General features: G+C 45.9%; 1 protein-coding gene across 1 annotated transcript in view; it reads right to left on the minus strand.

Annotated features, from left to right (window-relative positions):
* Positions 1-3,749: 3,749 nt before the first annotated feature.
* Positions 3,750-26,327, minus strand: part of LOC147446819 (E3 ubiquitin-protein ligase XBAT33-like) — a 44,168-nt gene continuing 21,590 nt past the window's right edge. Inside the window, exons 4-10 of the mRNA XM_086522786.1 lie at positions 6,544-6,728; positions 6,278-6,438; positions 6,065-6,123; positions 5,939-5,985; positions 5,553-5,696; positions 4,740-4,834; positions 3,750-4,584 (exon numbers count right to left, since the gene is read on the minus strand). Of these exons, the coding sequence (XP_086378912.1) occupies positions 3,995-4,584; positions 4,740-4,834; positions 5,553-5,696; positions 5,939-5,985; positions 6,065-6,123; positions 6,278-6,438; positions 6,544-6,728 (1,281 nt within the window). The 3' untranslated portion in view covers positions 3,750-3,994. The remainder of the gene's footprint in view (positions 4,585-4,739; positions 4,835-5,552; positions 5,697-5,938; positions 5,986-6,064; positions 6,124-6,277; positions 6,439-6,543; positions 6,729-26,327) is intronic.

Genomic DNA, 26,327 nt, shown 5'->3' on the forward strand with positions numbered 1-26,327 from the left:
TGGAGACCTCCAAGGGTAGTGTTTGTGATGGTGTTTTAAAGCGCTTGGGAAGTGGCCGCTAACAATGGTAGTTTCGCACATGTTTTTATCTAGTGTTTGGAAACACTACGTAAGGCCCAAACTTTTTTTTTCTCACCTCACAACATTTTGAAATGCAACCAAGGGAGGGTAGCGCTTTTTATATTTTGAAGTGACTACGTTTTGAAATGCTACCTTAAAGGGGGGTTCTATGATAGAGCTTCTATGCATCTTGGAAATGCTAGGCAAAGGAGGGCTTTGGTTACTTGGAAAGAAATTGAGAATTTCCAAAAGCGTTTTCTTACAAGCTTTCTCCAAGTTAAGACACAAACACCATATATGCTCCTACTTCTTGAGTCTTCTTTCTCTCTCTATACCACCTGGTGAGAAGTCACCTTTCAATAAGCAACAATTGGTCAAGCCCACACACGATCCATAGCACAAGTATAGAGCTCAAAGAGTACATCAGAGTGGTATCCAAGCATACAAGCAAGGCATTGCAAAGAAAAAGAGAAGCAAATGTATCAATCCTTCTTAGATCCTACAGCTATACTTCTTGGGCTTTTCGTTCCTACCCACCCATGTTTACGCCACCCTCACCTCAAAGTAGGGGTTTGCCAACGTTTTGTTTATTTTGTACAGTCCATTATATCCAAAGGACATACTTATGTATATTTTTGTGTCTCATATACCGACTTTGGCCCCTAGAAGACATCAATAAATCTCTCTCTCTCTCTCTTTGAATTTGTTCCCTGGACTGAGTGCCCACCATGGCCACTCGGGCTTCAACTCGTGGGAAGCCGACATTTGCTGGCATCGTGGCAACACCCCCAAAGGTGGACAGCATAGCCCGACTTCAACATGAAGTCGAAAAACTTCGCAAGGAAAACGACGCTTTGAAGGAAAGACTCGCAGCCATTGAGTCTCGTCTCACCACAATGGAGAACTCCAACAAGGGGAAGACGGAACAAAAGGAAATCAAGCTCAACACGGAGGCAGAAATCACCCTCACCGAGAAGATCAAGACTCAAGTGCAGGTTGCCATCTTTCACAAAATAACGTCTACGCTACGCAAACATCAGCGACAAGATACTATTGCTCTCAATGTTCGCATTAGCGGGCTCCCGAGCGATTGGCAAGGAAAGGAGGACCCCAAGTTCCACGAGTCTTTCGCTCGCATCCGAACAACAACCCCCATGATACAATGGGATCCAACGACAATCACCACTCTCGCTCACGAGCATCGCACCAACCATGCAATTCTTACTTTCAAGACCAAAGCCAATCGAGTCAAGCTTCTTGAGCAATCGAAGCTTCTCAAGGACACAAATCTGGTTTGCCGAAGATCTCACACCCACCCAACTCAAATAGAAAAAGGCCAAACTCCAAAAGATGCGAGAAGCGCGCACAGCAGGGAAATGGGTAATTTTTTGAGGAGGTAAAGCCATCATCCAAGAGTTTCGAACTCCCAAACCGGCTCCCCCCTCCTCACCTATCTCATCTTAGGGTTTTGTTCATCCCACCTTATCTTTTTCTACCACTCGATGGACCTTCGGTCCTTAACTGATATGTATCATATGGAATCCTTTGTATTGTTTTGTTTCTGGTCCCATAGGTCATATATGACCTCCGTGGACGATAATTCAATCTCTCTCTCTCTCTCTCTCTCTCTCTCTCTCTCTCTCTCTCTCTCTCTCTCTCTCGGAAAAAAAAACAAAAACAAAAACAAAACAAAAAAAAATTCTTAGTCCGTATTACTTTATCATACTAATATATTCTTAGTCAAGATGGACTATAGATCAAAGCTACAGGTCAAAAATCAAGGTGAAGTCTTTACATTGGGCTTCAAAAGGCAATAAGGTGAGCATTGAGGGTCATGAAGGCCTTGCGTCCGCGAGAGAGAGAGAGAGAGAGAGAGAGAGAGAACGAGAGAACGAACAAAAAGGTACCTTTTACTTGGCTGTTATTGCATAAGACAAATTTATAAAATTCAAACTATCAATTGCTATTTATAATTAAAAGTGCATAAAGTTGGGCCTCGAGAATTATAAGTACAATAAAATAACACTAGTTATTTATTATTTCAATTGGAAAAATTATCATAGCATTGGCTATTTATCATTTCAATTGGAAAAATTAACCTAGCAATGGTTATTATCATTTCAATTGGAGAAATTACTCACAAAGCTTGGGAGCTCTCATGCTGAAAAACTTTTAAGATATTAATTGCTTGCCTATACGTTCTTAGAGAACCTTCGTAAAAGAGTTCCAATAGCATGCCCTTCGTAAAATACATCTTGCTCTATCCCATGCATGTCACTACATAAAAGTACTTTTTTCACAAAGTAGGCATCCAAATACCTTAAATATCCCATGCATGTCACTACATAAAAGTACTTTTTTCACAAAGTAGGCATCCAAATATAAAGAGTCTATCCATGACCTATATTACATTAAGATCTCTCGAAAATGAGAAGATAAAATTATGAAAGAGGGCTTTAATCGCTTGTTGTAACCAATTTACAATGTATGTCATCTTGGCCATGCCCATGACCTATATCACAATAAATCACTAAGTTTGAGAAGACACAAGACATTTGTAACTTGCAACACACTATGACACTCACGTTGGTCATGATTCATGTCACTCTATAGTTAATGTATTTGACTTAATATATATATATATATACATAGAGAGAGAGAGAGAGAGAGAGAGAGAGAGAGAGAGAGAGAGATTTAAAAACATATTTTATAAAGATGCTTGATTTAAGCTAACATTAACATTTAGAACACGAGATGAGAAATTGACCACTTGGTTTTTCATTAAAAAAACATACATATAACCTTTAGGCTTTAGGTATTAGAAAAGGGTTAGTCTATTTGAAAGCAAATGCTTTTTGTATTCAACAGTAATGTTTCTTATGTCTTCGTCTACATAGCTCTAGACTCTTTTGCTTGGATTTCATAAAACAATTGAAAGAGCAATAAGTCAAGTGGAGAAGGAAAGTGCTCATACAACAAGAGCAAGGGAGTGCTCACATTCTTTGAGCACATGCACAGATATATACACTCGTCCATATGCACACTTTCAAGCGAAGCCTTGATACTACAAGCCAGACACCAATGAGAAGGCCTTGCAAATGTTAAAAATAGCATGTGCACCCTTCGAATATTGAACATGGAATACAAACTAATTTCATATTTCTGTCAAAAAGCCATGTTATGGCACCTATCAATCTGCTTCTACTTTACGCCGCAGTATGCTTACATCTCATATGCAAAGAGAAAACTGGGCTGATGCTCTCGGAACTGAACAATCACTACAAAAGCAACACGCCTTCAATTAAATGATGGATCATAGAAGCCTAACCAATAGTCTGAATTGTTTAAACAAAAAGATGAGACAATGATGCTGGGTGCCAAACACAGATACAAGATTAGCATCTGGCTTGCATTTCCTAAACTTATAAGACACCAATAATTAAACAAGTAATAACAACAAATTTGGTGATTTGCAAGGTAAGTCAGAACTAGAGCATGGGACCCCTAAGCACATGCAGATGATCAATGGATGCACTCTAGCAACAATTTGCTCAAGGAATCAGCCCGCATACTAAACCCCTACATATTGACTGCCGTGGATAGTGTCGGAAAATTACCTTCTGTAAACACATTCGCTACTCAAAGGCTCAAAAGCCTCAGCCACAAAGACATACCTATGGATGCTGTGATGACCAAAAGTAGACTGCATGGGCTTTTCTCACAGCTCCGTCCTCTTTTGTCAGACAGAAAACATTCAATACAATACAATTACAAAGCCACGGAATACCCTTCAATTTAAGCTCTTACTATATTTTCGTGAGCTCCGCTTTTAAAATAAAAAATAAAAAAGCTCTCTCTTTCTCTCTATCCATCTTCCAAGCAAGAAGGGTGATGTATGGTTACACTTAAACCGAACCAAACCCCTGATGATATGTTAGGAGGAAGAACCTTGGCAAGCCACAGGACATCTCCAAGATGGGATGATAGTAAAATTGCATCCAGGTGGACTGGAGTGTCCTTCCTCATCTGCAGTTGCACCTTCAAGATGTGTGCTCGCTTCATTGTTCTCACCGATAATGACAGATAGTACGCTCTCTAAACACCTTCTATCAGCTTCACATGAAAGAGATTGGTTTTTGAGCGGTGGCTTATTGCACGTGCACAGAGAAAGGTTCAATCCAGAGAATGCTCCTGTGCATGTAACTGCTCGGAAGGCTTCGGCTGAAAGTGGAGAGATCCTATTCCTGCTGCTCTTTGAGGTAGCAATATTTAACAGGCTGCTGCTCCTTTTCCCACCATCACTGGACAAATCCATAGGGTAACTTGCACAAAGGCCGCCTAATGAGCATGATGCTGTGACCTCATTATTCAGCTGGCTCTGTTTCTCTGCCCTGGTGAAAGAAACGATACCATGGCGGCAGAGAGGGCAGGGCACCGAACCAGGTGGACCAGAAACACCTGTGCTAGTGCTGCTTGTGGAGCATAAATACAATGCACACTTCGTACAGAGTTCATGGCCACAACCTGCAAAGTAAACAGCATCATTTCACTCCTAGCTACAAGCATCATAGAAGGTCCTTCTCAACTCAAATAGCATATTGCAATCCAGATGTAGCAAAGTAGATAACAAAGAGTAGATAGCTGCAAAATCCAAAGCAAAGTTAAACAAGAGGCACAACCTTCAGCAGCAACTGTGCACTTGAACTCCAAACATACAGCACAATGGTCGCTGCTCCCTTCCGGTAAAGTCTCACCGCTTCCTAACCCTTGGTCTCTGTCAACAACACCAACCAATGATACTGTGGGTATCAGATATTAACAAAATTGTATGCCACTATATGCCCATTAGCCTGAATTCCATTAAAAAACCCAAAAAAAAAAAAAAAAAAAGTTGAGAAAGATGGGACAGCTATCAAACGAGACAAAGAAAACACCGAAGGTTGGAAGAGATTAAGTATTTCCAAGGCCCCACAAAAAAATATTAAAATTCAAGTTCATAGAGTAACCAAGACTTAATGCACTTTACCTCAGAAACACACACCACTAAAACGTGTCCAAATATGAGCATTAGATCTTAACCCCAGCAAACCAAAGCAGTGCCTAACCCTCTCCTTGAGGGAACCTCTGTTGAGAACTCAAGAGGCCTACGATTTGCAACCCCTTAAATTGAACCTCACAGTGTGTTGATGACAAGGCTGTGTCACTCATGTTGCACAAAAAACGTAAAGGATAATACAAAAGCCACTGTCAACAAAAAGTATGTTCAAGAACAACCCCTCTTCAATTAAATATTTGAGAAGTAATATTGTCATTGCAAATCGGCACAAAACATCCTCTTCAAAATGAGTGCATGCAGTGTCCGATAGTTAACTCCCTAAAGAAAGGACAAAACACGAACAAATCAACAAACCTGATAAAATTGCTCTGAATGCATACCATGCAAAAAAATGGACTACCCGAGAAAAAGGCAGAAGGACAATGGCAAGAGTCACCTTGCTATTTGCATGATGCTCATCAGTGGAAGAGATAAGAAACGTGATGTAGGAAATGATGGTACAGGTAGTTGAGAGTTGGGGGCCAACAAGCTTTCCAGCCCATTTCTTCCCCAAACATGTGCAACATCCCAGGGTATCCAGCTGCAACATGAAATCAAAGATCACATTCACCACCATATTATAAACTTAAGGCTAATGCTTCCACTGTTCGAAATGCACTAAGTGATTCTCAAAACCAAGGAAAAAATGATGACAGCAGATCTCCCAAACACACACATCCATGTAATACAAAAGATAAAAGCATAAGATGGACAGTTTGCTTGCCGCGAGCACATGAACAAAAATACACATTAAAAGTATTAAATACAGATTGAGCATATTACCCATTGCAATTAAGAGAAGTTCGACTAGCTCCCCTCGCTATAAGAGCCTTAATAGTTAAAACACAAAGTAAGAAATCTGTTACAACAAAAGACAAGCCAAAAGCTCTTAAAGTAAAATATGAGTACCTGACAGCACTGCAAGCTCCCTCCACAAGCAGCATAATGTAAGGGTGTACTTCCTGCTCCTGTTCAGCATACCAGGGGATCCATCAGTGACCTGAACATGCAAATACATGGCAACACTCTGTGAAAGTTGTACACTTTAATATATTGCTCGAATCCAGAAGCATGAACTGCCCATTGATCCACTTGCAGCCAAAAGTTTTAAAACAAGTCTACCTATTAAATCTATAGCAGTGCCATAATGAAATGTTGTTGCAGACACATTTGCAAGAAGATCCAGCAGCAGCTGCACACAATCAAAATGTCCGTTTAACGCAGCCAGATGAAGGGCTGTGATACCACCATCTGCAGCTTTGCTCACAAGCTTTGACAAAGCACTACCAAAAAGACAAAGAGGACACAAAAAGGATCAAAACCTTGGTTTTCTTGAACTGAAGAGGGCTTAATTTGTTGACCTATTTAGGTGCTATTTACATACATACATTTGATCAGCCTGAGCTTTTCCAGGTGACAGTTCTCCTCCCTTTGCTAAAGAAGCTGAATTGCTCCAGCGATAAGGTACACTAGGAATGTAGTCAGAGACCAGAAGCCTGATACAGCGGGCATGACCATTGACAGCAGCAAAATGAAAAGCGGTTCGCCTGTTGAGATAATCAGCTCTACTTACCTGAAACATCATGATCCAACAAATGAGAATTCCTATAGTTAAATTCCTGTCTCAAACTTCAAATTTAGCTTTAAAATCCAGCCAAAAGCATTTCCTCATGAAAGACTAGTGCGCATCCAGCAACACCAGCAGGTAGCTTGAGGTAATTGATTATTGCACACGTCGGTCCAGCTTCCAAGTCAAATGCATCACAATACGTGCCTCACAGTACCCTAAAATTATGTGTACGCACATGTGCACATTTGTGCAAATTTGAAGGAAAAGTCAATTGACACACTCCTTGTGGTTTAAGGTCACATAATTCTAGGTTTTTCTCTCGCAAAACTCAATGCAAGTGCACTAAATCAAAGGACTGCTTTTCCCCCTCACATTGTGCCCTAATGACCTACAAAATTTGAGGTCTGGCTCTCACACGTGAGGAATGTAGCGCAATTCCATGCCTAAAAATGCCTATAAAAACAGCCCCTCTCAGCCATCTTTCTCAGGTTGGCTAGTGCTCAATACTCAGCCTCTTCTATAGTTCCTTTCCTTTGAAGATTGTCTCGTCGTCTCTAGCGTTGCAGCCATCCCCCTTGCTTTAATTGACACCGGAACAGGCATCTTGGTGCAAACATTTTAGTCTGGCCACCTCTCCTCACAAATGACTACAAACATCTTATTCTGGCCTTCCCTCTTCTCAAAGGATAACCATTGTGGAGACTCCATAGTCTCACTTGGAGGACACTCTACCTACTGGTAGGATACCATCCAGTGGTGGTCTGTGCAGTCTAGTAGTGAGTACTAGTGACTCTTGCAACACAAGGTAGAGAGAGACAGCAGTGCAGACTTCTCCGTCTTGGCCTTCTTGGAGCCTTTTGTAGATGGCCTACCTGGCCACTTTGGGTTGCCACCTCTTCCTCTTTTTGCCAGATGAGTGACCACAGATCTTCACCGGCAGGATTGGACATTTGTAGGCCTATTGGCACTCCTTTATGATTGTTGAGTCTACCTCAGGACTAATTGCTACACTCAGGTCAGGACCTTATCTTTTAGAGCAAGACCTTTCAAGTTTCCTCTCCAAAGGTGCGGAACACGAGTTGTCTAAGCTGCTTGTGGCGGGCTTCCTACTACGAGGATCTCTTAGGGGTTCTCATTCCCATACTATTGCTACACTTGTGGAGTATTGTACTTTTGTGGACAGCGCAGCAAACATTTTCATTGTTGGCCATACATCTTCGGCTTCTAGTGGTATGTTTAGCACCAGGTGCCAAGAGGGGGTGTTAGAGTTTACACCACTTTGCTGTTTCACATTGGTCTACGATATGCTTGTACGGCTGGTGTGTCTCCCAAACTGGCCACGCACTGCCTAGTACCATAGTGACATAAAAACGTGTTTCGGCCCTCCGAAACCCCGAAACGGACAAAACGAATTGATTTATTTATTTTTGCCCCTTTTGACCAATCACCCGTTCAGGGAATTTTTAAGCCATGTACATAGGCCGCCTCAAAAAAACAATAGATTTTTTGACCCTCACGCGCATCGAATAATTTCTCTCTCTATGTGTGAACATTACGCGTCAGCTTGGCCCCCTCGTCTTTACCTTTACGTTGTTGCGGTTGGCTGCCGACTTACCTTGTTCACTCGTGACTCGAGCCTCAGATCTAGATTTTAAGTCTCACATCTAGATTTTGGCATTTCACATGCCTTGACAGGTGAACTTGTATGTACATTCAATGTATAATTATAGGTACATACATGTAAAACGAAACCTCTGTTTCGCTTTCTTTGAGCTTCAAAACGAAATGTTTCAAAAACCTCGAAACCCCGAAACGTTTCATGTCACACTGCTGCATCTACTCTTGGCCAAACACTTTTGGTCCGAAAGCCCAAATTTTGGTCTTGCGTCCACCTATCCTATTTTCATAGGTTCACTTGTCCAACATGTTATTACTTGTAACTACAAAGGACGCCTCCACGGGGGGTTGCCTTGCCTTTCATCATGGAGATGGGCCAAGGCCCTCCCCCCCCCCCCCCCCCCCCTTTCAATATTCCCTGGATCCACCCTCCCTGCCAGTCACACGGACGGAGATCACTAGACTCATTCGTCAGGATCTTATACAGTTGGACACCAGGAAGACATGGGTAGAGCCGATGCACGAGTTGGGCACGAAGATGGCTTTCTACAAAGAGCACCTTCTCCAACTTTCGGGAGATGGGTTTGTGACTCGTCCGAGCTACATGGACACTCATTTATCTCATCGTCTGCGATGTGCTATTGGTCAGATTCGCACCTCCTCACACCAGCTGGAGATTGAGACGGGTAGATTCCGAGGGATACCACCGGAGTCTAGGATATGTCAACTATGCGGTAGAGAACCAGAGACAGAGCTACACTACATATGCCACTGCACTGTGTATTATGAGATACGAGGGCGCTTCTATTGCTTATTCAGGGAGGGTTTTGGACCCCTAGATAGAGTCATGAGGTATCAGGACCAGAGATGCCTTGGCTTATATCTACTTGAGCTACACCGACATAGAGATAGTCTGTTGGGGAGACATGGAGTACGACAGTCGCAGAGACAGATCACAGACTTCTTTGGATTGAGGGAGCCAAGAGACAAATCAACAACACAGGGTTGTACCCCCATTCATACCAGAGGCACCCTCATTGACAGGGCGACTGAGCTCGGGAGATCGAGACGACCACGACCGAGACACAGGAGCACACTACATCGACGGAGACTCCAGCAGAGGATCAGAGGCATTCTAGCACGACACCCAGATTGTCATTGAGGACCTATTCTACATTTTCACATTACACATTTCACATTTCACACTTCATTTTCAGTTTTCATTTTTTGTACTTTCAATACTTTTTGTACTTGAATTTCAGACATTGTCCTAGATTCACCACTTTGTATCTGATGGTCTCATAGGTCATTTTGGCCTTTTGAAGACGTTAATATATCATTTCATTTCATTTCATTCTCTCTCTCTCTCTCTCTCTCTCTCTCTCTCTCTCTCTCTCTCTCTCTCTCTCTCTCTCTCTCTCTCTCTCTCTCTCTCTCTCTCTCTCTCTCTCTCTCTCTCTCTCTCTCTCTCTCTCTCTCTCTCTCTCTCTCTCTCTCTCTCTCTCTCTCTCTCTCTCTCTCTCTCTCTCTCTCTCTCTCTCTCTCTCTCTCTCTCTCTCTCTCTCTCTCTCTCTCTCTCTCTCTCTCTCTCTCAGGAGCCTCGGACGAAGCTCTGGCTCTTATACACTTTGGTGGCCTCTGCATTGCTCTATGGAGCTGAGATATGGGGACCTTCATTGGATCATCACGGGAGGTCGGGTTGCACGGATGGATGGGGGGACATGGAGAAACCTTTGGTCTCAATGATCTCGTGGCTCATTGGAGCCAAGGCTTCAATACTACGTGGCATTATCCAGGCAGAGCTAGCAGCCCCCCCACTAGTGGTTGAAGCACTCACTATCAGTCTCATCCATACATAGCATGTGGGAACTTCACAGAGACAGATATGCCCGCCTTGCACTTGAGTGCTCTCGACAGTTAGCCATGCAAGGAGATACAGCATGCTGGTATGGGGAGATGACATCGTGGTTTCAGGCGCATGGGTTCAGCATGGACAAGTTGCCACCCTTCAAGTACTCACTGGATGCACCATCTCTCACTCTTACACATTTCGAGATCACCAGACTCATCCGCCAGGACTTGACTCAGCTAGACACCAGGAGGACATGGATACAGCCAACACACGAGCTGGCCACAAAGATGGCTTTCTACAAAGAGCATCTTCTCCAACTTACGGAGGACGGTTTTGTGACGAGACCCAGATACATGGACACCCATCTGTCTCATGGGATACGATGTGCTATTGGCCAGATACGCACATCTTCACACCAGCTACGGATTGAGACTCGGAGATGCTCTTACACATTTCGAGATCACCAGACTCGTCCACCAGGACTTGACTCAACTAGACACCAGGAGGACATGGATACAGCCAACACACGAGCTGGCCACAAAGATGGCTTTCTACAAAGAGCATCTTCTCCAACTTACGGAGGACGGTTTTGTGACGAGACCCAGATACATGGACACCCACCTGTCTCATGGGATACGATGTGCTATTGGCCAGATACGCACATCTTCACACCAGCTACGGATTGAGACTCGGAGATGCAGCGGAGTACCAAAAGAGGCCTAGACATGCCCCTTGTGTGACATAGAGCTTGAGAGAGAGTTGCACTTCACATGCCGCTGCCCCGTCTACTACGAGATACGAGGCCGCTTCCATTGCTTGTTTAGAGAAGGTTTCGGACCACTCTCCAGAGTCATGAGGTACGAGGATCAGAGATGCCTGAGTTTGTTCCTGCTCGAGCTGCGCAGACACAGAGATAGCCTGATGAGAGGAGACGGATCACAGATTTCTTTAGAGCAGACACTGGGCAGCCGGATGAGCTACTCCCACAACAGAGCTCACATTCGTCTCTCACCAGAGGCACACTGATCGACCGAACGATTGAGCTGGAGAGATCCAGACGCCCACGACTGCGGAAGACTACACAACATCGACAGAGGCTGCATCAGAAGTTTCGGATCACTTTGGCCAGACATGCATGACACCCAGTCAAACTACTGACCATGGAGGAGATTGAGGAGATCCGCCAGCGATCGATGTTGGATCTCCTGTGATTTAGCTATTTAGCTATCCCAACCAGCTGCGTACTTTGCTTAGTTCACATCGAGCAGCTTAGGATTCCATAGTATTTTTGTTTTGTTATGATGTCAGTTAGTTTAGTTTATTTTGTTACTCTGACTTTGTATCAGATCCACCACATTATAACTTTATGGTCTCATAGGTCACTTTGGCCTTTTCAAGACGTTAATATAACATTTCATTTCATTTCTCTCATGGGGGGTTTCACAGTATCGAAGGAGGTTGCAGCAAAGGATCCGGATCACCCTAGCTCGACATGCGAGGCACCCAATCATAGTACTTACTATGGAGGATATTGACAAGATTCGCCACAGATTGATGAGGGCTTTCCTCTGACCCCCCCCCCCCCCCCCCCGCCCCTCCCTCCTTTTTTAGTTGTACTCAGACATTGTACTAGATTCACCACTTGTAACTTTTTTGGTCTCATAGGTCACTTTGGCCTTCTGTAGACGTTAATATATCTGTAAGGTGCAACGGAGTGAATGTTGAACTTTGCTCAAGATGGGTGCTATGAACTGTGCTCAAGGTTCCTTTTACTTATGGAAGGGAGTGCCTTCCGTTCCTTTAGTGAGAGAGTGCAATGGACACGAACAAAGTGAATGGACATTGTGCGTGAAAGTGCATGAGACTGAGAGATAGAGAGAGAAGAGAATACGACTCCAGAGACGCTGTAAAACCCTCCTCTGAAGGCCCCACTCTCTATGGCGAAAGCGGTCTACTTATGATTGCACAAATCTCTACAATGCTTGGACTTGCCGACGATGTCGATGACGATGAGTACGACGACGAGACGGACTGAAAACTGAAAATGCTAAGGGCTGAAATCTGCAAATCTTTATCTGCTGAATTCTGACTCTATGTCGATGACGACGGCGACGACGATGCGTTGAAAACACAGATGCTGAAATCTGCGTTTTCCGGGCTGAAACTGCAAACTTCGACGGATCCCACCGTGCGGCGAGGAACTACTGCGGGAAGCTGAGATTTGCGAGGTTCGGGACTTGATCTGCGGTGTCTAAGGGCTGAAAACTGAAAACGCTGGTAGTTCTTGATGTTCCGTCGCGGTGAATCTGCAAAACGCCGGGGCTGATCTGCAAACCGAAAACGCTAGGCTTTTTGTTGGTTCTGCTGTTGCCGGATGTCTTGCAAATGCAAAACGCTAGGCTGATTTGTGGTTCTACTATCGCCGGGAATCTACAAGTGCAAAAACGCTGGCTGATCTGGGTTCTTGATGCAAAACGCTAGCCTCACTGCTGTGAGGCAAAAACGCTAGGCCTTGCTGGGTGAGAAGGTGCCTATTGAACCGAAGCTCTTGCTGCCTCTAATGCCAAAAAGTGCTAGCGCTAGGTTTTTATTTATACAAACTTAGCAAAATTGCCCTACCTACTTTCCAACAAAAGTCACTTAAAAATAATAAGTGAAAAATGTCAAAAATAGGGAAAATAGGCCTTTGCACTGTAAAAATGCTCTTGATGGGATCTGATGGGAATCTAATGGTCATGTTGTGTACAACCAAAGGAAATGCATCTAATCTAAGTGTCTGGACATGCACGGTCTGCGAAAAGACTCACAAAAGTGCCAGATCGCTTCTTTTCTAGACTGACTTGACTGAACTGAACCCTGGTCATGATGTAGGCGCTTCCCAAAACTTCTCAGCAAAAACTTCGAGAGAGTCTCCAACCCGATGCCACTCTGGAGGAGTTCATCGCAGCTGCTACTAGGATAGAGGGGGATAGGAAGCTGTTCACCAACCCCCCTCACACAAAGACTCCCTCTGTGTTTTCGGAAAGTCCTATTGATCCTTTGACTTCTTTGCGTAGAGAACTTGAAGCCCTAAAAGTACAACGCGCTCTCCAAGAAGAGAAATCAATCTCTCTTAGACAAGAGAAACCACCACATCTTGAGGCCTTGGATCAAATCAAGAGAGAGCTAGAAGAGCTTCGATCTCAACAGGAGACTAAAGCTATGGTATGGTGCAGCTCTTGTCGCTCTCCAAGGCATCCTCCACAGGACTGTCCCCTTCGGGCTTATTGCCACTTCTGCGAAAAATCAGGGCACGAAGACAAGGATTGCTACTATATCAAGGGATTGCGGCAAATTCAACAAAGTCTAGTTCCTTCTCTCCAACAAGGACTAGCACCTGCATCCAACATGGTCTCACCCTATGGCCATCAAAACCCGTTGCCACCTCTGCTGACAACACCTACTATGCAACAAGGTATGCACAACAACTTTGCATCTCCCAGCTTTTATCATGCTAGTACTCCTTCAATCCCCCAAAGCTTCTACACGTCAGCATCCGGTCCCATGCAGCAAGGGCAGAGACTACCTCGCCCCTCCAATAGGCCAATTTTGTGTACAGGTGCGGAGAGTATGGACATTATCAGAGCAAATGTCCGTTGCCAGAAGGGTCTCCTCCTTGCCGACATTGTCCTGAAGCTAAGGATCACTATAGTAAGGACTGCCCAAAACAACGAGCATCCACATCTGCAAGCACAAACCAGAACCAGCAGGAGTTTACATTTCCAAAGCTTAACCTCATCACAGTCAGCACCATTCCACAGGCCCCGCCTTCAACTCTTGTAGTTGCCTCTCGAGATCGGTTGAAGCAAGTGGAAGAGCCGGCTGGTGTGCTCACACAGGCACAGAGAGCTGCTCTTGGGCTCAGCCTCCCTGGTCCAATTTTTACATCTCCTGTCACACAAATGAGTGAAACTCCCTTAGTAGCTGACAAACCAACAGGCAGTGTCAAGAGCCAACCTACCTCGCTTCTATCAGATATTGATGGTGCTTTCATGGAAGCAGCAGAGGACTTGCAGAAGCTTAAGATACCAGAGCAAGATCTAATCAAAGGAAACAAGCCCACAGCAGAGTCTATCTTGAAAAACACCTTTCAGCAAGTGTCACTGTATGATATGCTTCGACTTGATGCAAATTTTAGAAGTGACACCCTTTCCATCATCCAGTCTCTATACCCTGGTGCAGGGTCTTGTGGCGGTCACCTACCTGTGCAACCCTTGGAGTCCTACATGATTTCATATCCAGCTGCTCCCCTCACCGACTACAAAAGTCTTCGTCTCACTGTGTCTATTCTTGGGCATCAATTCTCACGCGTCATAGTGGATGGTGGATCGGGGATCAATCTGATGCCAGAATTTACTATGTTGGCCTTAGGTCTGCAGCCTACCCGCCCTGCTCCATTCACCGTTACATTAGCAGACCAGAGGACAGTCTACCTTGTGGGCATAGTAGAGAAGGTGCCTCTGATGGTGCAAGACTTCACATTTAGCTTGGATTTTGTGGTGGTCAGTCTTCCTCAGGTGGAGGGAGGATTTCCTTTGTTGATTGGTAGACCATGGCTGCGGCATACTAAGGCACTTCATGATTGGGTAAACAACGCCATGTGGATACATACTCCTGGCTCCCCCATGCAACCAATTCAGCTCGAAGGAGGCATGGATCTAGTGGTTCATCACAGCTCATTGTCAGTACAGTCCAATCCCGACCCCGAGCAGCCCATCCCACCTGACGGGTCTGACGAAGACCTGCTGCAGTGGTTGGAAGCTACCACCTTGATGCCATGTTATGTGGTCGCTATCCAAAATTCACCTATGCCGGTAACACTCTCTCCCCCAGCTCCTCAGACGGACACCAATGTCCCAAGTTCTACAGCAGATAGTGTAGCAGTCAAAGAAGTAAGTGTGTTAGTCCCTGATACTTATGATTCAAATGTTCCTCTAATAAAAGCCGTCGGCCTCGTGGAACCTATAACACATCACCGAAGGGGGAAGAAATCTCCTCTGCATGAAATCGCCAAGGATTCCTCCCTTCCTATAACATCTCCCAGGTCGGACGTCCCGCCCCCTCAACAGCACTCTGTTATGTCTGTGTCTGAAGATTTACCCTTCGAGGACCTTCCACCAGGATGGTTACAAGAAGAGTATGCGGAGTTTCCAATCGATCGGACACCAGCACATGATGTCTCGAAGCTCCAAGAGGCAGCTCAATTCTCAACGTCTGAAGTGCCCTCCAAAGTTACTCTCCCTGACCCGGCCAAAAAAGTCAACCTAGGTGACTCTGACAACCCTCAGCACGTCCTCTTAGCAGCTTGGTTATGGGAGCATCCCGCATTACTTGAACAGGTAGTTTCTTTTATTCACTCTTTTAAGGATGTTTTTGCTTGGTCCTACAAGGAGCCCACCAGCATTGGGTCTCCACACTATCCCTCTGGTTGAAGGGGCTAAGCCTGTCAGAGGCCAAGCCTATAAACTCAACCCAAAGTATGCAAAGGCTGTCAAGTCAGAGCTCGAAAAAATGCAAGAGGCAGGGATCATTGTACCTGTGGAGCACTCTGAGTGGTTATCACCCATGGTGATAGCGCCTAAGAAGAAGTCCAAGAAAATTCGGGTGTGCGTAGATTACCGCGCTCTGAATAAGGTAACTATCCCATATGGTTTCCCCACACCTTTCACTGAGCGCGTGCTCGAAGATGTAGCAGGGCATGTTTTGTACAGTTTTATGGATGGGTTTAGTGGATACAGTCAGTTGGGCATTCATCTAGGTGATCAGCTGAAAACGGCCGTTGTGACTCCGTGGGGTATTTTTATCTACACTAGGATGTCGTTTGGGTTGAAAAACGCTCCACCTTCCTTCAATCGAGCGGTATATCTTATATTTTGTCCTTTACTTACGGATCATCTACGCATCTTCATGGACGATTTTTCGACCTTCTCAGGTGCCCAATGTTCAACCCCAGTGGAAAATCTAGAGGAGCACCTCGCTTAGCTCTCTGCTGTCTTCCTCAGATGCAGAGAGGCACGGCTAAAACTCAATCCTAACAAATGTCACTTTTTGGTCACTGAGGGCACACTTCTAGGCCATGTGGTGTCTGCCAAAGGTTTAGCCCCTGACCCAAAAAAGATCGTGGCAATCTTGAAGTTACCACCTCCCATCAACCCGAAAGGTGTTCAAAGCTTCGTAGGCCACACAGGCTATCATCGTAGGTTTATACATATGTATGCACAGGTGGCTCAACCATTAACCCGACTCACTAGTGCTACAGTACCTTTCCAATGGTCAAAACCCGAGGCTGAAGCATTTGAATACCTCAAAAAGCGCCTCACTAAAGCACCTATTTTAGTGGCTCCAGATTGGTCTCTACCTTTTCATGTGCATACTGATGCCAGTCAACTGGCTGTGGGGGCTGTGCTGACTCATCCTAGTAAAGAGTACAACCTAGATCGCTCTGTTCACTATGCAAGTCGCCTGCTCACCAAAGCAGAGCGCAACTACAGCACCACAGAAAGGGAAGGTTTGGCTATGGTGTATTCTTTACAAAAGTTTCGTCATTACTTGTTAGGGGTTCACTTCACTATCATCACTAATCATCATGCACTACGCTATCTTCTTAATACACCCCAAGTTGCAGGAAGAGTCTGGAGGTGGCTACTGATATTCCAAGAGTTCGACTTCGAAGTAGTCCTTAGTCCAGGCAAGCGGCACGTCATGGCCGACCATCTCTCTCGCATACACTCAGGTGAGCCCGAAACTGGGGTTGATGATGACTTTCCGGATAGTCATCTCTTTAATGTCGACACAACCCCAGAATGGTATGGAGATGCGTTACATCTGCTTTCTACTTGCCTATATCCTGAGAATGCTTCTCCCTTGCAAAAAAGAAGACTCTTGCTGAAGTCTAGACCTTTCTCCTTGATTAGTGGATAGCTCTATAAATCTGGGCCAGATGGTGTGTTGCGAAGGTGCGTCTCCCCTCATGAGGTAGACCACATTCTGGAGGATGCACACAGTGGTCCTATAGGTGGCCATTATCCCGGTCACATCATGGTGCAAAAAATCTTACAGACGGGCTTGTGGTGGCCCTAAATATTTAGAGATGCTATTGCTCATGTCAAAATTTGTGATGTCTGTCAGCGATGTGCACCCAAGCCTAGCAAGCAATCCAATCGCCCTCTGCAGGTCCCTATGGCATGGTTGCCCTTTGAGCGATGGGGTTTGGACTTTGTTGGTCCAGTTACTCCATCTGCTCAACCCGGTAATCGTAAGTATCTCCTGGTAGCAACAGATTATGCAACAAAGTGGGCCGAAGTGGTGGCTACCATCGATTGTACAGCCGCTACTGTCGCAAAATTTTTGTATAAAGATATTTTTTGCAGGTTTGGGTTCCCTCTGGAAGTCACCAGTGATCGAGGTAGTCATTTTGTCAACGACCTAATCTCCACACTCCTCAGGAAGTACAAGATTTTTCATCGCAAGTATTGCTCTTACTATCCTAGAGCAAACAGGCAGGTGGAGAGCACTAACAAAGTGCTAATCGCGCTTCTCAAGAAAGCTTGTCACCTGCATCCAACATCTTGGGCTCAGGCTATCCTTGGCACAGTCTGGGCTTATCGCACCTCCTTCAAGGCAACCACTAACTACACCCCATTTCAGCTAGCTTTTGGCCTAGAAGCAATTGCATCATATGAGTTCAACTCAAGTTCAGCAAGAGTGGGAAGTGTTCGTGTCACAGCAGGAATTGTTTCAGCAAACCTCTCTCGTCTCTCAATGTTAGAAGAAAGCAAGAGGTTAGCTTCACATGCTCTCCAATCCGAGCAACTTCGTCGCAAGGCGTGGCATGATCGAAATCTCCGAAAGCCGAAACCATTTTCCCCTCTTCTCCAATCTTCCTCATGACAGTTCTTATCTTGAAAAACTCCCCTTGTTTCATTGAGTGCATCAATTATTGTTGTTCTGTCTCTGTTGCCCCTCTATTCTTGTAATTTTCGAGGTTCAAGTCTCATCGGATAGATCTTTTGATTATTGGATATTGTTCGGCAATTAAACCAGCTCAACTGCATCTCCCTTTTCCGTCTCTAACTTTTAAATGCACTCTCTCACCATCACATCTCTCTCTTTGCCTTTCTGGGGCTATCTCTTTTCTAATATTCCTCAAATTGATTCAATCCTAATGTCTTCCTCCTTTCAATTGGTTATCTGTTCCCTCTCTTTCACACGTGCAAGGTCAGTTTCTCGAGGGTGTGAATTTCAACTAATCTTTCCATAGCACCCATCTGGTCAATAGCCCCGTTCTGGTTAATGAGACTCCATAGCCTAAAAGATAGGTGCCTAAATTGTTATTCTCTATCTCTGACAGCATTTATATCTCGCTCTCGATCTCAGCCTTGTTCTTTCTTTTTCTCCCGCACTGTTCCCTTGCTTAATGAGTCCCATATCATCTCCTAACCTCCCCCACCTTCCCTCCCCCTGCTGTGTTCCCTTGCTTCATGAGTCCATATCATCTCTTAACCTCCCCCACCTTCCCTTCCCCTGCTGTAACGCTATAAGGGTCGCCCCCAAATTCCTAATTCCCCTCGCCTTTCCCCTCTTTGCACCTCACCCTAGCCACTAATTTCCCTCGCCCTCTTTCCCCCTATCAACCCCTCGCCCTAGCCCGCTATCGAACCCTCGCCCCCTAACCAGCCCTCGCCCCCCTCCCTCACCCCCTATCCAGCCCTCGCCCCCTCTCCAGCCCTCGCCTCACCCTCCCCCTATCGAGCTCTCGCCCCCCTCTCCAGCCCTTGCCTCGCCCTCCCCTATCGAGCCCTTGCCCCCCTTCTCCAGCCCTCGCCCTCCCCTATCGAGCCCTCGCCCCTCCTAACCTATCGACCCCTCGCCTCCTCTCCAACCCTCGCCCTCGCTCCCCTATCGAGCCCTCGCCCCTCCTAACCTATCGACCCCTCGCCTCCTCTCCAACCCTCGCCCTCACTCCCCTATCCAGCCTTCGCCCTCGCCCCCTATCGAACCCGCACCTCTGCCAAAGACTTCCATACCTTGCCAGTCCTCCCCCCCCCCCCCCCCCCCCCCCCCCCCCTATTTTTATCCAGAACTCACCCACCTATCGCTTGCTCTCGCCGACCTCTCGCGCAGAGCTTTGATTAAGGTTGGCCGTCGTCTCTATCTCTTGCCCTCGGAACAGCATATTTTCTTCCTCCACCTATTAAAGCAACATCAGCGGTCTGCACCAAACTGTCAAAGCGTTAATCAACCGTTTTCACCTACAGGTCTGTCAGACGAACAGATAGGAAGAGGAAGTTAGCAGAGTTGCAATTTTAGTTGGGATTGAATTGCAGTTGTGTGAGAGACACAATGATGTATGTGCTGAGAAATGTATTTGCTGGGGATATTGTCCATGTATGATCTTGGGGATCCTACAAATCCACTCTGCAGTGAGTTTGCTCTAAGTTGTTGAGTTCTCTAAAGGACACTACTACAGTGCTTACAGTGCTTACAGAAGCAACCAGTTGCTATGGCAGGAGGTAAAAAATTGTTGCCAAGGAAAAAGGCTCAACCTCACAGGGAGGAATTTTATGCAACTGAAGAAGAATCAGAACATAGCAGCCATGGGGTCACGGACATGACATCTAGTGCTCCATCCGACAAAAGTTACAGGGCGTCAGAGGCAGAGTCCAGCTCATACGTGGACAATGATAGCGCCTCCGACAACGGTAGCTCAAGTGATCAAGAGAAAGATGCAAAAGGAAAACAAAAAATCATGAGTCATATGATCAGTCATGAGGTTGCTAGGCCTGAAAAAACAAAACACAAAACGAAGTTTTCACTAAATTTTCACGTGCAGCAACCCAAACCATCTCTGATAGATATTCTCTCACAGGACCAATTGGATAACTTGGGTATCAAATCTTTAGCTGAAGCTATCCTCCCTGGTGACATACCAATCGGCATGGTTTATCAGATGTTGAAAAATTTTCCAAAAGTTAGAGGTCACACTTTGACAGCTGCACGTCTAGGACATGCAATGGGGATGACCAACTTTCCCTCACTGCAGCCTAGTACCAGGTCTTACTCAAAGCTCTCCAAAGCTGATACCATAAAGGCATGCAAGACATTATTCGAACCCGATCATCCTAAACTGCAGCATCACAAAGCTCTCTTAGCAGTTTTCAGATATTATTTTTTGGTGAGAGATGCGCAAGGACCAAAGGGGAAAGTAGAAATATCTACCACGTTCCCACTATGTGATGGTCTTTACTGCTTAATCAAGAACATCCCTTGTGGGTTTCATCAGATCCTCTTTACATCATTGCAGACAAGGGCGAAAAGGTTTAGAGCACAAGTACAATCAGCTCAATCCAGCTTCCAATGTTTTGCCGCGCCACTGTTGGCCTGGGTGATCAACATCCGTATCAACCCTTTGGAAGTGGATGAAGATACAACAATGCCATTGCCAATAAAAAGGAAGTCTCTCGATACAAATGATCAGAAGAAGCGATAGAAGAAAAGAGTCAAAATAGTCAAAGATACGGTAGAGACCTCTGCCATTTTCAGAGAGTCAGACTAGGGTGACAGTTCCTCCAAGACGTCCTTCTTCTAACCCCGTTCCCGTCTCTACAATGCAGGAGGCCGTTGTGAGCTCCGATGTTCTTAGTACGCCCACTCCTGCTATTGAGGCGGTCTCTCTTCCACAGGTATCTCTTCCCACTGCTACCATCTACACTCCTGCCATTGTTACCACACCTTTCACTGAGCGTGTGCTCGAAGATGTAGCAGGGCATGTTTTGTACAGTTTCATGGATGGGTTTAGTGGATACAATCAGTTGGGCATCCATCCAGGTGATCAGCTGAAAACGGCTTTTGTGACTGCTTGGGGTATTTTTATCTACACTGGAATGTCTTTTGGGTTGAAAAACGCTCCACCTTCTTTCAAACGAGCGGTATATCTCATCTTTTGTCCGCTGCTTATAGATCATCTTCGCATCTTCATGGACGATTTTTCGACCTTCTCAGGTGCTCAATGTTCAACCCCAATGGAAAATCTAGAGGAACACCTCGCTCATCTCTCTGTTGTCTTCTCCAGGTGCAGAGAGGCACGGCTAAGACTCGATCCTAACAAATGTCACTTTTTGGCCACTGAGGGCACACTTCTAGGCCATGTAGTGTCTGCCAAAGGTTTAGCACCAGACCCAGAGAAGATCGTGGCAATCTTGAAGTTACCACCTCCTATCAATCCGAAAGGTGTTCAAAGCTTTGTTGGCCACACAGGATATCATCATAGGTTCATACGGATGTATGCACAGGTGGCTCAACCATTGACCCGACTCACTAGTGCTACAGTACCCTTTAAATGGTCAAAACCTGAGGCTGAAGCATTTGAATACCTCAAAAAGCGCCTCACTGAAGCACCTATTTTAGTGGCTCCAGATTGGTCTCTTTCTTTTCATGTGCATACGGATGCCAGTGAACTGGCTGTGGGGGCTGTGCTGACTCAGCCTAGTAAAGAGTACAACCTTGATCGCCCTGTTCACTATGCAAGTCGCCTGCTCACCAAAGCAGAGCGCAACTACAGCACCACCGAAAGGGAAGGTTTGGCTATGGTGTATTCTTTACAAAAGTTTCTTCATTACTTATTAGGGGTCCACTTCACTATCATCATAGATCATCATGCGCTACACTATCTTCTGAATAAACCCCTAGTTGAAGGAAGAGTGGAGATGGCTACTCATATTCCAGGAGTTCGACTTCGAAGTAGTGCTTAGTCCAGGCAAGCGGCACGTCATGGCCGACCATCTCTCTCGCATACACTCAGGTGAGCCCAATACTGAGGTTGATGATGATTTTCTTGATAGTCATCTTTTTAAGGTGGACACAACCCCAGAATGGTATGGAGATGTGTTACATCTGCTCTCTACTGGCCTATATCCTGAGAATGCTTCTCCCTTGCAAAAAAGAAGACTCTTGCTGAAGTCTAGACCGTTCTCTTTGATTGGCGGACATCTCTACAAATCTGGGCCAGATGGTGTGCTGCGCAGATGCGTCTCCCCTCATGAAGTAGACCACATTCTGGAGGATGCACACAGTGGTCCTACAGGTGGCCACTACCCTGGTCACATCACGGCGCAAAAAATCTTCCAGACAGGCTTATGGTGGCCCTATATATTTCGAGATTCTATTGCTCATGTCAAGATGTGTGATGTCTGTCAGCGATGTGCGCCCAAGCCTAGCAAGCAATCAAATCGCCCTCTGCAGGTATCTATGTCGTGGTTGCCCTCTGAGAGATGGGGCTTGGACTTTGTTGGTCCAGTTACTCCATCTGCTCAACCCGGTAATCGTAAGTATCTCTTGGTAGCAACAGATTATGCAACAAAATGGGCCGAAGTGGTGGCTACCATCGACTGTACAGCCGCCACTATCGCAAAATTTTTGTATGAAAATATTTTTTGCAGGTTTGGGTGTCCTCTGGAAATCACCAGTGATCGAGGTAGTCATTTTGTCAACGACTTGATCTCCACTCTCCTCACGAATTACAAGATTTTTCATTGCAAATCTTGCTCTTACTATCCTCGAGCAAATGGGCAGGCTGAAAGCACTAACAAACTGCTCATCGCGCTTCTCAAAAAAGCTTGTCATCTGCATCCAACATCTTGGGCTCAGGCTATCCTCGGCACAGTTTGGGCTTATCGCACCTCCTTCAAGGCAACCACTAACTACACCCCATTCCAGCTAGCTTTTGGCTTAGAAGCAATTGCACCATATGAGTTCAACTCGGGTTCAGCAAGAGTGGGAAGTGTTCATGTCACAGTTGGGATTGCTTCAGCAAACTTCTCTCGTCTCTCAATGTTAGAAGAAAGCAGGAGGTTAGCTTCACATGCTCTCCAAGCCGAGCAGATTCGTCGCAAAGCGTGGCATGATGGCCATCTCCGAAGGCCGAAAATAACGCAAGGCTCCCTGGTGCTACTCTATCAAGCTAAGTATCTAAAGAAAGCCAAGAAGCTGGTTCCAGCCTGGCAAGGGCCATTCAGGGTACATGAAATTTCGCCACAAGGAGCAGTCCAGTTAGTAACTTTGAACGGTGTTCCATTGCCTCTGGTAAATGGCTCCAGAATCAAGTGCTATTACTCCTCTGAGTAAACAGTCTACAACTATGCAACTATTCCGCCATCTGTACGTTCTATATCCCATCTCTCACCTCCCCGCTATCTTTTCACTAGAATGGGTGTTCTGCTACTGTCTCGGTTTCTGCTATGTCTGTAGAAGTTTCCGCATTTTCCTCCTAAGGTATCTTTTCTCCACTAAGTCTTGGTAATTGGGTATTGTATTGAACTTCTTCAGTCCAAACACTCCTTCTCGAATTGTTTCTATCCTCAATGTTATTTACCGTTAAGTACTAGGTCTTTCCAGTTAAGCTTATAGTCGGGAGTCTCCAAGGGTCGTGGCTCTGTTCAGTTGGAACAAGTGGACTCTGCTCAGATGGCGATTGAGAAAGTGAACGATATGTAATCAAGGACTTGATGAGGCTAAACATTCACTAATGTCTATGTGAAGATGTGGCAGAGTTTATGTCAGATAAGACTGTAGGACCGTCTTTGAAACCTTTGGTCCCATTAGCAGTAAAGTTCTTATTCTAGCTCCAGGAATGGGCCATTACAGCTTCTTTACTTTTGTGCTCCAAAACTGGCTACGAGTAAAAATTGCTTGGGCGAGCCTTAATCCCTAATCGCCTTCTTTTCTCTAAGCTTCAATACCAACAGATTAAATTATCCCACTCTGCAAGCATCAGCTTCTCTTCCTTCTTTTCTTCTTTTCCCGTGTATCTGCCCTCTGCGTCCTTCTCTTCCCGGTGTATCTACAAACTCGTCCGATTCCATACCTCCCTCTACCCTTGACCCTACCCTCTACCCACCCTCGCCCCTACTCTCCCCTCAACCCTCGCCCCTACCTTCTCACCTCTCGCCCCTACCCTCGACCTTCTCCCTCGCCCCTATCCTCTACCCACCCCATCGCCCTACCCTATCCTCTACCCACCCCCTCGCCCCTACCCTCTACCCACCCTCGCCCCTACCCTCTACCCACCCCCTCGCCCCTCCCCTCCACCCTACCCTACCCTACCCTCCCCCTCGCCCCTACCCTCTAACCAACCCCTCGCCCCTACCCTCTCACCACCGCCTTACCCTACCCACCCCCTTGCCCATACTCACCCCTCGCCCCTACCCTCTACCCACCCCCTCGCCCTACTCTCCCTCGCCCCCTACCCTCTCTCTACCTACCCTCTCCCATACTCACCCCCTCGCCCCTACCCTCTACCCGCCCCCTCGCCCCCTACCCTCTCTCTACCTACCCTCTCTCTACCTGCCCTACCCTCTCTGCCCTTCGCACCTATACATCAGAAATCTCCAAAACGCACCTACCAAAAATCTCAAAAACGCACCTTACCAGAAATCTACGAGAAATCTCAAAAACGTGTCTATAGAATCTTCTGCTCTCTACATCAACCTCCTTCTAGTGTCGAGATCTCGTACTTGAACATTCTACCAACTGTACTCACTATGGCAGGAGGCAGCAAGAAACAGAAAGCAGAAGGTGGTAGCAACAAAAAAGAATTGTTGCGAAAGAAGAAAGCTGTGGTTGCAGAATCAGAGGAATCGGAGAGTGAGGAGATGTCAACAAGCAGTAGCCACGGCTTGGATGACATAACTTCCAGCGACCCCAGTGATGAAAGCTACAAAGCACACTCGCCCTCTGAGTCAGAAGCACACTCCGAGTCAGATGCTTCGAGTGATCAAGAGGACCATACAAGAACAGCTCAAAAGAAAGGGAAACAGCCAATCATGAGTCATATAATCAAGAGGCCTGCAACATCCAAAAATCGCACCGCGTTCTCTTTGGATTTTTATTTACAGCAGCCTCGACCATCTCTGAGTGAGGTATTTTCCAATGCTCAGCTGCACACTCTAGGTCTCCCAGCATTGGCTGATGCCAATCTACCTAACACTGTTCCTGTGGAGATGATACATCAAATGTTAAAGGATTTTCCCAAAGTAAGGGGCCACAAGTTGACAGCTACAAGGCTTGGCCATGCCATGGGTATGACTAGCTTTCCATCTGTGAAGCCGGCTACACGCACTTTTTCTAAGCTGTCCAAGGATGCCACAATTCAAGCATGTCAAGAACTGCTCAGTTCGGATCACCCAAACTATGAAAGGAACAAACGGATTCTGGCAATCTTCAGGTAGTACTTTCTCACTAGAGAAGCCAAAGAAGATAAAGAAAAAAGTGATCTTCCCACTATCTTCTCCCACTGCGACGGCCTCTATTGTTTAATCCACACCATACCCTGTGGATTCCACCAGATTCTCTTCACCTCATTGCAGTCTAAGGCTTAAAGATTTCTGGCCCAAGTGCAATCTGTGCAGTTAAGCTTCAAATGTTTTGCAACACCTCTTTTGGCATGGATCATAAATATATATATTAACCTCGACGAAGTGGATGAATCCCCACAGGAACCCTCAAAAGGGAAAAGAAAATCAGTAAGCATTCAGGCTGACCCTACAGTTACCAAGAGAAAGAAGATAAAGGCAAAAGTGGCGAAGGATACAGTGCAGTCTTTACTCTCCTTGCCAGTTTCAGAGAGCCAGCAGACTAGGGTGACGCATCTTCCTAGTCACACTCCATCTACTTCTACCCCTAGTTCTACTGTGCCAGCAGCACCAATGTCTACAACACCAACACCAGCACCAGTCTCTACTTTCGCCCCTCCTCAGAGCAGGGTGGCAACTGCGACCTTACAGGATCCTCTCCCATCTTCACTCATACTCCAGTCAACATATCTCACTCTCCATCTACAATAACCATCTCAGAGGTACCTACCACACCAGTTGTACCACCTCCTAGCTCGCCGGCTGTGCCACTTAAGTCTTACACGTCCTCCAGCATCCCATGCATCTGAGGGATCTTCAGGGATGCTCGACTCTACTTCTCTGTTTCAGCTTTCTGAGAAGTTACTTCAGGACTCACGGGCTGTTATTGCCACCATAGAACTAGGTACAAAGCAGCTAGCTGCCACGCACCAGCGTCACTCCACCACATATGCAGCTATGGAAGGA

This window comes from Adiantum capillus-veneris, chromosome 11 (genome assembly GCF_014529385.1).
Source record: "Adiantum capillus-veneris isolate H3 chromosome 11, ASM1452938v2, whole genome shotgun sequence".
NCBI classification, from domain to species: Eukaryota; Viridiplantae; Streptophyta; class Polypodiopsida; order Polypodiales; family Pteridaceae; genus Adiantum; species Adiantum capillus-veneris.